Source organism: Sinohyriopsis cumingii, chromosome 8, assembly GCF_028554795.1.
Source record: "Sinohyriopsis cumingii isolate HCF-2022 chromosome 8, ASM2855479v2, whole genome shotgun sequence".
In the NCBI taxonomy this organism is placed as follows: Eukaryota; Metazoa; Mollusca; class Bivalvia; order Unionida; family Unionidae; genus Sinohyriopsis; species Sinohyriopsis cumingii.
Window position 1 is genome coordinate 25,739,149 of NC_142968.1, and position 15,669 is coordinate 25,754,817.

Here is a 15,669-nt window from a genome sequence, read left to right on the forward strand (position 1 = left end):
TCATAACCTATTTTTTCAAGCATCAAGCAGGTGAAATAGCATCTTAGTTTTCAGAAGCATGTTAAATTTCAAAGTTTTGCAGTAAATTATGTAAAACAATGATTTTATAGACCTTTGATGCAGTGCATATAAAATTTTATGAACCCAAAATCCATTTTATTGACATCTTGTCAGTCAATAGTTTTGTATTAAACGTCATTATATGCATGAACACTGATAACAGAAGTGTTGAATGTCCTTACTGTATATTCATGTTTTGATCACCACACCACAGTTCTGGTTTTTGATGTGGTTTCTTCAAACTTTAACAGACTGAAAAAATAGTCATTAAACAACATAAATAGATGGCTTTATAAACACATCTGTATAGCAAATATTTTTGATCTGTTACCAATATTCATCATTTTCTAACAAATTCAACAAACAAGATCTCATCATATTTATCTCTTTAAGCTGACTGGTTACTGGCTGTATCTCTACTGGTTCCTGGCTTTTTCTGGAGAGGCCAGTTTAATAAACAAAAGAAGAACCAGTCAATGCACATTGACAAAACTGAAGTAACTATGGTGATATCTAGGTGAGTGGAATTTTTTTATGCTAAATTGCCAAATCTGAAAATGTATTCAAAAAGTCATTGTTCAAGGTTGGTAATGATTATCTACTGCATACCTGACTAAGTTCTAGAAAGCACAAAAAATAGTGAATCATCAGGGGTGAGATAGAGAGGGGTGACCAAAACTTTTATCACATTAGTGACACAAAATACTTAGTCGGGATATTTAATAACATGCCCATAACCAAAATAACAGCTATTATAATCTCTACAAATTAAACTAAACCATACTGGTTCATAAATAAAAGTTCCACTTTGTTTAAGTGTACAAAACAAGACAGAAATTAATGGTGGAAGGGGGAGGTGAGGAACCAAGACTCACGTGGATCACTAATACTCTGATGTATGGCTGATGGACGTGGTGGTGCAGGTCTAGGTGGTGGCTTTGGTTGGGGTGCAGGCTTTGGTTGAGACACAGGCTTTGGTTGTGGCACTGGCTCAACTGTTGTCACTACAGTGGTGGATGGAGTGAGATATGGTACAAGGGAATGCCACTGGAACACTGGTACTTGCTTCTTTTCCAGAATCATGTCTATAAAAACATTACAGAAATATTTTAATAATTTCATGATAATGGCTCTATAGTGGGCCTTCCTGAAATTAACTCTAAGCCATCCCCATGAAAATCTTTTCTAAAATACCAAAAATTAAAAAAAAAAAATAGATTTATCACTTAAATTAAAAGAAAATAATCTGCAAAATGAAAGCAGAAGTTTTATTTTAGATATTTCGGCTCAAATTTACTTCACATTTCTTATGTTTTCATCCATGTTGTGGGAACATTTCCCATAATTTTTTTCTCCGTCTGCATATAAGATAATGCATCAACTCCCACCAGGTGTAAGGTGCCCTCTCACTGGCCATTTGTACTCAGATAAGGAGTTGCTATGGTTGATTAACACGCTGGAAGTGTCTCAGCTTAGATTCAAATTCAAAGTGTAAATGAAAAGTCACCACTGTGCTGTCACATTTTCACCAACTTGCACTTTGTAATTTGTACTGCATGTTTTCTGACAGTCAAAAATTTATTACATTTGTTTTTTTCCTTAAAACACAAAATATTACATTCCATGTCAGAAAACAAATAAAAGAACAAACAAATCTATGGTAAAGCAACCAAATCGACAAATATGCTATTATGTTATCCCATAAAGCCATGTAATCACACTTAACCTGAACATAAATGAAAACTGACATTACTTGCCCAGTTTCATGTTGTTTATTTCAATTCAGAAGAAGATGCAAATGTACTGAAAAACATAATGACTCTGCCATATTTTATCTACAACCCATGAAAATCGACAAAAATACAACTTAGAATGGTTGCCAAGTTTGTCGTTAAAAAAACAGAGAAACAAAATGAAAATGGATATCATGGGATGAATTTTGATTGTAATTTTTTACACAGATAAAGCACTGGTAGCCTGCTGAAGAGTAGAAGGTTGATCCTAAATATTATTATGATAAATGAACTGATCCCAGTTTGTGATGTCCAGTAACGAAACATACAAGATAAACAGCAAAACCCAATTCCTTTTCAACACTTGTAAATTCCAATAAATATATATACAACATATACAATCAGGATCTGATTGTGCTAGGTTATTTTCATATTCAAATATGCTATTATTCACTGAAAATAATTACAATACACATATGCAGCATGACTCAGTACAGGTTCTAGGATTATTCACAATGGAATTGTTAAAAACAAGTTTTTGAGATGAAGATTTTGACTTTAATGGTTTTCTCTTATAATAATTGGTGACAATCTTGTTTTCTCCATAGTTTTAAACAAAAGCTATCGATTACATCACTGTCAGCATTCACAATAAACAGTAAAATGTAGTTGTCCCCAATTTGAATAATACATGCAAGTTGCTGAGGCTATGTCTAATGATAAGCAAACCATTCTTCTGCTTTCTAGAAATAGAATTGGTCTCTCCATCTCGTTTTATCGCTGCAGAACTAAAATTGTCTCCAAAAGCATCAACATGTTAAAAATGTGTCCAAAGACATCAAAAGGCATGATACCAATATTGTCAACAACAAACATTGGTGCCTGAAAAACTGCTGAGAACACATTTAGAAAGGACAGTATCAGGCATCAGAAACTCTGTAATGTCCCACATCAGAGGCAGATATACACTAGGCCACAAGAGTGGTTAAGTTCAGCTAAACAATTTTTACTTAAACAACTATCCATACTGCTGCACCACCAGTACATTCCCAACATCTGTATATGGGGCATAATGCCATTTCAGCAGATGATAGGGTATGCATGGCAGCAAGTATTTTGGTGGAAAAACACAGGAAGACCCCAGGAAGAACCATCAACCACAGGAAGCTACTGGCAAGGTGAGTGCCTTTGAACACTTGAACACCTGGATCCCCCCTTGTCATGACATTAACACTGGCTCACTAACTTACTATTTCCTGAGCTAGAATGGCTTGGCATGTCATAACTTGCATTATCTGGCTGTGAGTTCAAATCCTGCCCTGACCAATCAATTGATTGAGAATGGCACTTCATTCCCCTTTCCTCACACAAAATAGTCTGTTATGTGCATTTGTACCATAAATTAATAACCAATTCAATGATCAATATTACCTAAAAAACTAAATCAACTATGTGCAAGCAATTACGGAATTGAAGAATGTATATATGGGTACCTGAGTACAATAATGTCTACATGGTGCCAATGAAACAGAATGTTCACAAATGTGAAAATGAACTAAGTAAAATCTTTAGGAATATAAACTCATGAAAGTATATGTTAACATAAAGTACAAAAAGTTAAAATACAAAAGGTAAAGTTGTTACAAATATGTAAAAACATAAAATATAAGACAAATATAAAATAATGTTGTTGTTGTTATGGGGTTTAACACAATTTTTCAGTACAAGATAAGCCATATATGGCAGCCAGTATAACTGGTGAAGAAAGAACAGGACAACTGACCCATGGGAAGCTTCTGGCAAGCTTTCTCATATACCCACATTGAATGAACCCAAGACATGGCAGTGATCCATAATGGAAAGCACTTTAGATCACTTGGGACCTCTGCAAAAATGTACAATCTTTAGAGCATGTTGGCCATTGCAAGTTACACGCATACCACATGTATGGCATGTGTAAGTAATTAATATAAAGTGCTCAATTCTACTGAATTACAAAATTTATGATATGATTGCAGGTGAGAATGTTATCTTAACAAAGAATTAGCAAGAGAAGGCTTTACATGCTTGAATATGACATGATGTTTGGTGTCTGTTGCCAATTTTAAATCAGCTGTTCTTTTCATTGCAATCTATACAAATTATTAATTGCGACTTCAATTACCATTGCAAAACAAAAAAGTCATGTTCTCTAAAGAACCCCAACTGATAAACAAATATTAAAATCAGACTGGTGTCATTGCAAATTATAGATAAAGTGCATTTATTTATGCAAAAGCTACACAACTATGGGCATTGTTACAAATGTTTTTCTGTGTGAATGATGAAATGTGTATAACTATCTATTAAGCAATACTGTATTGGGATGGGATCTTTCTGAGAAGGTGGTGTTACTTGTAACTGGCACATTTCTATCAGATTACAAAAAAAGTTGTTATAGAAAGAGGTTCAAAAATTATTTCTGGACAAAGCTGAGTACCATATTCACTTGCTTATAAGATAAGTCCAACTGCAAACTGCACAGATCCAGATACATTGGCACATATTGTGCCTGCAGATCTGAGTCTATTCAGTATGTTAGGAGTAATTGGTAGAACAACAAAATAGACATGATCTGCAGGCACATTATGCTTTGTTGTTTTCAGTGTGACTTAACTTAAAAGCAAGTATATATGGTAGGTACATACAGATGATGAGGGCACTATTCATGACAATGTTATGTGCACTTATTCTTATGAGTGTTCATCTCATGAAGATGATGTTTCAAGAACACAGTGGGCTTTAGGTCAAACAGGGTCCTAGCCAGGCATTACACCAAGTTAACAATTTGCAGCAAGCCTGAATCAAAGATAATTGCTGATAAACAAATTCCAACAGTTAGGTGCATTGTTCCAATGACCACTTGATGAGTCTGGGGTCAACTCTGGTCATTGCCCCAGTTCAGGCCAATCAAATGTAGAGCTGACTGCTTGCTGGAAAGTAGATGCTATTATTACAATCAACAGCTAATTGATAATCTTTATACAGTCACCAGCCCAACACAGCTGCATAGCTCTGTACATTAATTTTTTAAAAAATGTTCATTAATACTGTCCTTTAAGAACAAGTTACATTTACATGGAGGTGTCTGCAAAAGAAGGACTAGCTTTATGTTCATTAAACTATTTCTATTTACATGAATTTAGATCCATTATAACTATAACCAGTAAATATATCCATTGCTGAGCTCCCTTCCTTTGTTAACACCTGACAGCGCTCCACAGCATATTGGCTTGTTTGAACTTTAAGGTGACATGCCTGAGCTGCATCAAAAAGTATAATATTGTCTTGTCTTGTGAGTGTCTATGGTAAAAAGATTTGTTGTATTTACAAATGCAAATGCTTTTATTACATGATCAATGGATTAATTCTTGTGTATCAGGTGATTTCTAACATATTGCCCCAAATGCAAATCCTGCTCTTCAAAAGAAGTCAGGGCCCACATGTTTAACTAATCCTCAAATAAAAAATTTCCAACCAAAACCAATACAAAAGTTTTAAGATACCAGCAATGTCCAAAAAAGTGACCACTGTCTCCCTTCTGGGCTTGATGAAAAGAGCTGGACTATTTGTTTCTGACCATACATCCATCATGTGTTAATTTGCTTATATATATCTGCTTGTGTGTGTGTGCAAATGCGATGTTCTTAAACTGGCGTTTACACGTGCACAACAGATGCTGAATTATGATTTATCCTATACTGAGCCTAGAGAGTTGAGATGTGAATGAATAAGCTGACAAAACCTCCCAGAAAGATTGCAAACTTATATCAATGTACAATCCTCAGAACATGTGAAGCATTGTAGAGTAACATGCACCCAAAAGAAAAAAGTGCCTGAAAACTATTGGGACCTATGCATGCAAGTTCCATTAAAACTATTTAATTTTAATTTTAATTTTTAATTTAGTTTAATTTCTACAGATCAGCCAATGCAGAATGAGATAAACAACAGCAAAATATTTTATGTAATACTCTATGTATTTGTCTGCACATTACTAAAACACACCAAACCAGAGAAGCTGAAGATCCAAAGTGTACATTGTTTCCTATGTGACATAAACACCATATGTACTCAATTATAAGTCAAGTCAAACTGCAAACAACTAAGATCCTGATCTACCACAGACCAGGGTATATGCTGTTTGTTCAACTGATTACACATAACAAACTGCACAGACCCTGATCTGCTGGCACATTATGCAACACCAGATCTGGCTCTGTGCAGTTTGCAGTTGAACTTCACAAGTATGCAATTACATATTGTAGAAGAAACACCACAGACCCTGATCCACCAACCCATTATGTGATGGCAGATTTGGGTCTATGCTAGTCTCAGCATATGGGAAAGTACTGTACATTAATAGGGTAATTCATGTGGGCTGACTTGCCAAATGACAAAATCAATAAGAATGTGTAGTGAAAGATCAAATGAGATTATTGCTAAGTGGTAGGAATGTCATGTCACTATGAATGCGTATGGGCATACTGACAAATGAAATTCTTTAGCGATGACCCTGTGTGATGTTTTACCCCAACCCCTTGTATTATACATGTATTTATAAGTCTGTAAGTGGAGCCAGGTAAGCTTTGTTTTTCCAAGTACCTAAGTTGGCTGATCCTCTTACGTAACCCAGTCTTTGTTTGAGCTCTTGAGTGGAAATCTGGCGGGAATCTTTGTACATGGGAACACGTGACGTAGACAACTTCAAAGAGCCGGAAGCTGACAATGGTAGGCTGGGCAGTACATGGGGACACACAGACTGACATTTTTATGATTGACAGTTCGATCAAATGACCAGAGTCCGTCGCCATCCAATCGGGATGCGTTGTAGGTGGGACTTGATTTGAGAAACTGGCATAAGACTTGTACAAGCCTGAAATTCGTCAGTTGGTGTTTAAGAGTCGCAGTGACACACACTCCGTTAGCCATTCGTAAAAATTGGCGGAATTTAGGAAATTCATGAAATAGCTTCGATCAGGAAGCTTTCGGGGGACGAAAGAATTTCAGAGAATTTCGGGGGACGAGAGAAGTTCAGAGAATTTCGGGTGACGGTGAGAGATACCGAGTGAATTTCGGGTGACCTCAAGGGATACCGTCAAGGGTTCCGGATACTAGAAGAGGAACCGGAAGTCAAGATAACGGCAAGGAACAAGGATTATAGAAGAGGAAGCGGAAGTGGAGATCACGAAAGGAGAGAAAGACAAGGGAACGAAGAGATTTAGATGAGTAGCACTCAAGAAGGGAAAAATCTCCTCACACTGTGAACTTAAATGATGATCAAAGGGATCATTGGGTGAAAGAGAGACATTGATTACTTTAAATTCTTTTAAATTTCATTTATTAAATTGTTATTGTTTAAATTTCATCTTTGTATTTCTTTTAATTTAACTGTCGGCATTGCTGACTGGGGGCTCGTAGCCATAAATATATTTAGTCAATAAATAATATAGTGTCCAGAATTAACCTTCTGAATAAGGACCAGGGGAACTTCTCATAACTCGTTAAAGTCTATAAGAAGAACCCCACCCCTAGACAACCAGGACACCCCCACAGTGGGCGCTTCGTCCGGGATATGAATTAGACATATATATTATTTTGGGACTTAAAGTTATTGGTAGAAGTATTAGTGAACAGTGTGAGATATTTTCCATTCTTTGTATTTGAAATTTTGTGATTTTCTCATCTTGTATTTTATTGTCATATGTGCAGGCTTTGTAGACCTTCCATTCATAGCAGTACGTGTGAAGCGGATATCGAACAAATATCTTACCTGAACGAAACTAGTTGTTGTCGACAGGTAAGTATTTAAACTGGTATTACAAATATCTGTATATTGTTTGAATTTTGAGACAAGGTATCACTTTACATTAGTATAATGGCTACCGAACAACAAATGATAAAGGAATACCGCACCATGGGGTCGGAAGATCTGGGATACGAGGGAGATCGCCTGGCAACCTTTATAGAAGAAAGGATCAAGGAATGGAAGGCCGAAAAAGCAGCGGAAAGAGAAGCCCAGAGAGAACTAGCCAAGATAGCAGCGGACCAAGAGTTAGCCAAGATAGCAGCGGACCGAGACGCCCAGAAAGAGCTGGAGCTAGCCAGACTCGCTCACACTCTGGAGATGGAAAGGGTCAGAGTTGAAGCTAGGACCAACGGACGGGACGACGCCAGTACAAGCTCTGGAACAACCGGCCGACCTTTCATCGACCACCGGATAGTCCAGATCAACATGTCACGCTTCAATGATAGGGAGGAGGCTATTGACGATTTTCTCGTCCAGTTTGAGAAACTCGCACGCGCTCATCAGGTCCCTGAACAGCACTGAGCCATTAATGTCTCAGCCTTTTTGCAAGGTGCAGCTCGGGAAGTCTACCACGGCTTAACTGCAGAAGAGGCTGATGACTACACTGCCCTCAAGAAGGCGCTTCTATGCCATTACCGGCTGACCGCCGAGACTTACCGGAAACTTTTCCGGGACTCGGTGAAAAAGGTAACAGAGACCCACTCTCAATTCCACAACCGTGTTCGAGGTTTATTTGAGAAGTGGATGAAAATGGCCGAAGTCGAACGCACGTACGAAGGGCTACGCGAGGTAATACTCAAGGAACATGTCCTGGGTACTTACCGTCGCGAGTTGACAGTTTTCTTAGCAGAAAGAGAACACCGGACGCTCGAAGAGATCGCTAACATGGCGGAGCGATACGAGCAGGCGCACTCGAAGAGTGGAGGTTCCGGGGTTGCTGACCGACCCCGACCCTCTGAGTCGCGTCGTATGGGGGAGGTTGAGCCGGCTGTCCGTAACCCTCAGGGCGACGGGAAGGTCGGAGGGGCACCTACAGGTAGGGCTGCCGCCTATCGACCTGGACAGGCCTCACCCACGAAACCAGGACTTGCAAGTCGGCGAGGCCGCCGACATGTTTTAATTGCAAGCGCCTGGGGCATTTTGCCAGGGACTGTCCCAAGGGCAGGCAGACCCAGGTGAATGTCGTAGCTAAGAAGGAATGTGTGCCGGAAGCGAGTCGCAACCCAGCCAACCTTGCGGCCGCAACTGTCAATGGTGAAGGCGCCACCATCTTGTATGACACTGGGTGTAGCGTCCCCGCGCTTGTCGACAAGAAATATGTCAAGCCGGAGGACTATACAGGGGAGGTGATAGAAGTTCAGTACGCGAACTGCGTGCGTGACTCATTACCAGTAGCTGTCATTGACCTCGATTCACCATACGTGAAGGGGAAAATTGAAGCTGCTTGCTTGGAGGGGCTATCACATGACGTCATATTGGGTTGCCGCTATGTGTTACCCCAGCCGAACCCCGAAACCTGCACACCTATGCCAGTGAGTGCTGTTGAAACCAGGGCCATGAGTCGACAGCCGAAACAAAAGCCAATCCAAGTTACATCGACACCGGTTAGTAATGTTATTCCAGCGGAGTTAAGGAAGCTGCAACAGGAGGACGCAACTCTGGCGCAGTTGCACAAACACGCAGAAGCGGGAACAGAAAGGGAAACTCCGAACGGCGCGGTGAAGTTTGTCTACAAGAAGGGAATCTTGTATCGCCACGCCAGGAAACACAACGAACACTTCAAGCAAGTCGTCGTGCCAAAGGAAAAGCGTTGCGAAGTACTGAAACTTGCACACGAGAGTCTCATGGGTGGACACATGGGAATTGCTAAGACGCGTGACCGTCTTGTAAAAGAGTTTTACTGGCCAGGGGTCCAGGGAGACGTAAAACGGTTCTGTCTCTCCTGTGACAAATGCCAGAGAATGGCACCGAAAACGGATCAGCGACCCATCCCTTTGGGGAGTACGCCCCTTATCGATGAACCATTTAGACGTGTTGCCATGGATTTAATCGGACCGATAAAACCCGCGTCTGCGCACGGAAATCGATATATTTTAACGGTTGTCAATTATGCTACACGCTATCCGGAGGCCGTTGCGTTGCGTAACATTGACACGGAAACCGTCGCGGAAGCTCTGTTTGCGATCTGGTCAAGAGTCGGAGTGCCCGACGAGATCTTGACCGATCAAGGAACACAATTTATGAGTCGTGTGATGGCGGAGGTGAATCGTCTCATGTCGATTAAACACCTCACGACTACACCGTATCACCCCCAATGTAACGGATTGGTCGAACGGTTTAATGGGACCTTGAAAAACACGCTCAAGAAATTGTGCGAAGGCCGCCCCAAGGATTGGGACCGGTATATTCCAGCCATCCTTTTTGCATACCGGGAAGTACCGCAAGCGAGTTTGGGGTTCTCTCCCTTTGAACTCTTGTACGGGAGAACCGTACGCGGCCCAATCGCCGTACTGAGACAGCTGTGGACAGACGACCACGCTGTAGAGGAAGTACGCACTACCTACCAGTACGTCGCGGACTTGCGCAACAAACTGGAAGAGGTTTGTTCTCTCGCGCAAGAAAATCTCAAACGAGCTAAGGCGCAACAGGCGAAAAATTACAATAAGCACGCAAAACCACGTCAGTTTGAGGTAGGGGACAAAGTGTTGTTGTTGTTGCCCCAGGAACACAACAAGTTGGAAGTTTCCTGGAGGGGTCCATACGTCGTCACCAAGAAGGTCGGAGGTCAAACCTACCGGATACAGCTACCGACGAAAGAGAAATTGTACCATGCCAATTTGCTCAAGAGGTACCGGGAAAGGGAGACCGCCAGCGATTTTGTTGTCGCAGCGATAGTCACCGAGGATATCGAAGGCGATACGGAAGGTGCTAACACTGTCCCGAGCTGTCCATTAACGAGGGCCGAGACTCCGTCGGACGTGGAGTGTGACCCCATGTTAACTGAAGGGCAGCAGAACGAGATAGAGACCTTGCTGGCCGGCTATTCCGACGTGCTAACAGAAAAACCCGGGAGGACGACGCTTGTCGAGTTCGGGTTAAAGATGGTGGACGACCGACCAGTTCAGCGTAAACCCTACCCCTTGCCCCACGCGAAACGACAAGTTGTAAGGGAAGAAATCGAGCAGATGATTGCTCTGGGAGTAATCGAACCTGCCGACTCTCCGTACAGCTCACCAGTAGTCTTAGTGCAGAAGAAGGACAGCACCCATCGGTTCTGCGTTGACTACCGGAAGCTGAATCAGGTGACAGAATTTCAAGTTGAAATGCTACCTGACCCCGAACATATCTTCACTTCGGTCTCGAAAGCGAAGTATTTTTCCAAACTGGATTTGTCCAAGGGGTATTGGCAAATTCCGGTAAGGAAAGAAGACCGACCGAAGCTTGCTTTTGCTACTCCCGACGGGACATACCAATGGTTGGTGATGCCGTTCGGGGTACAAAATGCGCCCAGCGTCTTTACCAGAATGATGCGGAAGTTGTTGGAGCCCTTGCGCAATAGGGGTGTCCACAACTTCATGGATGACCTCTTGTTAGCTACAGAGACATGGGGTGAACACCTCGCTCTGTTAGCTGACGTTTTGGAGCGGCTACGTCAGGAGGGCTTGACAGCCCGCGCTTCCAAATGTCACCTTGGTTTCAGGACATTAGACTATTTAGGACATACCCTGAGCCAAGGCACGCTGTCTCCAGAGAAGTCGAAGGTTGAGCAGTTGAGAAACGCCGCACGCCCCACCACGAAAACGGAAGTGAGGTCATTCCTGGGACTGGCCGGATATTACCAGAGGTATGTCGCTAATTTCAGCGCGATTGCGGGCCCGTTGTCTGACCTAACCAAGAAACGGACCCCGAGTAAGTTCGTTTGGACAGATGCGTGTGAGCACGCATTCCAAACGCTAAAGGATAGACTTACATCCGACGCCGTTGTTCGTCTACCGGACTTGGATAAAGAATTCGTTCTGCGCACCGATGCATGCGACACGGGACTGGGAGCAGTACTGCTCCAGGAGCATGACAAGACGCTTTTTCCTGTCGCATACGGCAGCCGGAAGTTGTCTGCTGCCGAGAAGAATTACTCAGTATCGGAGAGGGAATGTCTCGGAATCGTGTTCGGCATATCACGGTTCAAGCGATACCTATATGGACGTAAGTTCATATTGGAGACCGACCACCAACCACTCGCCTATCTGGCGCAGGCAAAGTTGTCCAATGGTCGATTGATGCGATGGTCGCTGTTTTTACAGCAGTACCAGATGCAGATCAGATACGTGAAAGGATCTGAAAACGTAGGCGCAGATTTCATGAGTAGAAGCGCCGAAATGATATAGATCATTTGTTATATTTTCGTGTTCATACTCAGTTTAGCATTTAGTTCATTTTGCTGATTTTGTTCTTTATATCGTGTAACACTTTTGCTTTTTTAGTTTGAGTGAATAAAATCCTGATTTTATTCTCAAGCGTGGGGGGATGTGATGTTTTACCCCAACCCCTTGTATTATACATGTATTTATAAGTCTGTAAGTGGAGCCAGGTAAGCTTTGTTTTTCCAAGTACCTAAGTTGGCTGATCCTCTTACGTAACCCAGTCTTTGTTTGAGCTCTTGAGTGGAAATCTGGCGGGAATCTTTGTACATGGGAACACGTGACGTAGACAACTTCAAAGAGCCGGAAGCTGACAATGGTAGGCTGGGCAGTACATGGGGACACACAGACTGACATTTTTATGATTGACAGTTCGATCAAATGACCAGAGTCCGTCGCCATCCAATCGGGATGCGTTGTAGGTGGGACTTGATTCGAGAAACTGGCATAAGACTTGTACAAGCCTGAAATTCGTCAGCTGGTGTTTAAGAGTCGCAGTGACACACACTCCGTTAGCCATTCGTAAAAATTGGCGGAATTTAGGAAATTCATGAAATAGCTTCGATCAGGAAGCTTTCGGGGGACGAAAGAATTTCAGAGAATTTCGGGGGACAAGAGAAGTTCAGAGAATTTCGGGTGACTGTGAGAGATACCGAGTGAATTTCGGGTGACCTCAAGGGATACCGTCAAGGGTTCCGGATACTAGAAGAGGAACCGGAAGTCAAGATAACGGCAAGGAACAAGGATTATAGAAGAGGAAGCGGAAGTGGAGATCACGAAAGGAGAGAAAGACAAGGGAACGAAGAGATTTAGATGAGTAGCACTCAAGAAGGGAAAAATCTCCTCACACTGTGAACTTAAATGATGATCAAAGGGATCATTGGGTGAAAGAGAGACATTGATTACTTTAAATTCTTTTAAATTTCATTTATTAAATTGTTATTGTTTAAATTTCATCTTTGTATTTCTTTTAATTTAACTGTCGGCATTGCTGACTGGGGGCTCGTAGCCATAAATATATTTAGTCAATAAATAATATAGTGTCCAGAATTAACCTTCTGAATAAGGACCAGGGGAACTTCTCATAACTCGTTAAAGTCTATAAGAAGAACCCCACCCCTAGACAACCAGGACACCCCACACCCTGATCCTAGATTTGGATTCTATGCTAGGGGTCTGTATATTTTAGGATTTTTCCTATCTGCCTGAAAAGTCAAGACATCTCTCTTGTTTTACTAACCAATTATCCAAAATTAGTTATTTATTTCCTTTCTCTTGGTCCTACACTTTCAAAAGCAGAAATGTTAACAAATCCAGTTTGAAAATACTTCAAAGTTTGACAGTTAATTGAGGATTACATGCACCTACAAAAGAACATATTTGAAAACTTGTAATCTCTATTTGCCTAAATACAAATAAGGTTTTCACGCTATTTTCACATCTTCTATTTAAAGTAATAAGTTATTTTCACTGTAACCTACTGTACCTACTAGTTTATGAAATCAACTCCAAACTGCACAGACCCAGGTCTGCAGTTACATCATATGTGAGAAGATCAGGGTCTGTGCAGTTGGTTAGGAATAATCAGTAGAACAAATAACTCAGACCCTGATCTGCAGGTGCATTATGATATGGTAGATCAGGTTCTTTGCTGTTTGTAGTTTTGACTTGACCGATAAGCGAGTATACATGGCATGTTTCCCCAACACACTGTTGTTCTGTCATTGGCTGGTTTTCAACTGCACTCTGTTTAGCTAATACAATGCCAAGGAAATGAGCACCTAGTGGATTTCTAACTCCGAGGCAGCCAATCAGGACATTTTCAAACAAGTTACAACATTTATGGCATGAATGTTGTCTCTTTTACAGAGGCGGTCAGTTTTCAGAGGTGTGATTACTTTATATACTTGCTTATATGCTGAATTCAATTGCAAACTTTAAAGACATAGATCTGACATCACATAGTATGCTGGCAATTCTGGGTCTATGTAGTTTGCCGGGCATAATCAATAGAACAAACCACACAGACCTGAATCTGCTGATGCAGTATGTAATGGCAGATCACATTCAATGTTGATATATATATATATATATATATATATATATATATATATATATATATATATATATATATATAGAGAGAGAGAGAGAGAGAGAGAGAGAGAGAGAGAGAGACAGAGAGAGAATATAATGTAACAGAAACTTTTCCCAAAATCTTCTGTGATACCAACATTGCCCTCTTTGCATATAGATGCATCAGGTGAGTGCAAATAGCGCATGCTCAACTGCGATAAATGGAGAATCCAATCTTCATAATTTGCCATTAGATCCGGCTCTATAATGTTTATCTGACTTTTTCAAGAAAACATCATAATTATGTAATAGATTGTCTGGGTCTATACTATCTTTTTTAATTTACATATAAAGTTTATGGTATGTTTCAGCAGCCAGCCAATAATGGCAAAGAAGGGTCTTCTCAAGCGGGTTGTAGTCGTCCTCTTCTGCAGCTAAGTTATGGTATGGTGTTGGAAGCCATTTACCCGCAATCCTGGTTTCGAATCTCTGTTGAGTATGAATTAAAAATTCTCTAATCTCTATGATAGTATTATTTGTATTAATAGTTTGTGTGTGTGTGTGTGTGTGTGTGTATGTGTATATATATATATATATATGTATATATATATATATATATATATATATATATATATATATATATATATATATATATATATATATATATATATATATATATATATATATATAGACACACACACATGCATATACACACTACTGTTTGTTTGCCATTACCTTTAACTTCATAGCACATCAGCACAACCCTGGCCATACAATTCAAAGGGAATGTCAAGCAGAAAGAAAATGGCTGAATTAAAAATCTTGTTAAAATCACCAGGAAGACAACCCCTTGTGACCAAAAGTAAACATATAATATGAGACAACTGACAAGAGTATAGTAAATGGCCAATACTATGCCAGTCTCATGACCCTTTTCAAAACTAATGATCTTGACCTCTGATCTTGAGAATCTAAAACTATATGGTAATAAGTTTCATCCAAATCTGTTAGGGGTTAAAAAATGACAGCCTGCATACAGAAACAGGCCACTGTTTTGCATTATTTGTTATTGTGACCCTGACCTTCAGGATAGGGGTATGACTGAATATGTAAGCCACTGTCAGTTCAAAATTTGTAACACAGGTGATGTTTCAATAAATGTCTTCATTTGTCTAAAAGATAAACAACTACACTAAGGGAGATCACTGGTTTATATCTTCCCTTGCTGTGACACTGATTATGAGGCAGGGTATTTTTGTGCCTATGGTACGCGATATACATTCTAGTCATGATGCACAACTCTTGATTGGCTGTTTGCTTGGTTCTTAACAGCGCTTGTATCACTTTCTTTGCCAAAAGCACACAGAGTAAATGTGATTTATGTGTCCTTTCCTAGGACACACTGATGAAGTTGACCCAGTCTGGCCAATGTGTGTATGGAATCTGTGACAACTGGATTGCAAATATGATGATCTTGCCAGTGAGATTCAACAATACCTGATACATAACTAATTAAAGATATGTAACTGGTTTGAGT

At 40.6% G+C, this 15,669-nt stretch overlaps 1 protein-coding gene across 4 annotated transcripts in view; it reads right to left on the reverse strand.

The window, feature by feature from the left end:
• LOC149793168 (protein capicua homolog) overlaps window positions 1-15,669 on the reverse strand; it is a 181,734-nt gene that overhangs the window by 90,844 nt on the left and 75,221 nt on the right. For all 4 annotated transcript variants that reach the window (XM_089967095.1, XM_089967097.1, XM_089967096.1 and 1 more), the window contains exon 7: window positions 936-1,145. In XM_089967095.1, coding sequence (XP_089823221.1) covers window positions 936-1,145 — 210 coding nt within the window. The remainder of the gene's footprint in view (window positions 1-935; window positions 1,146-15,669) is intronic.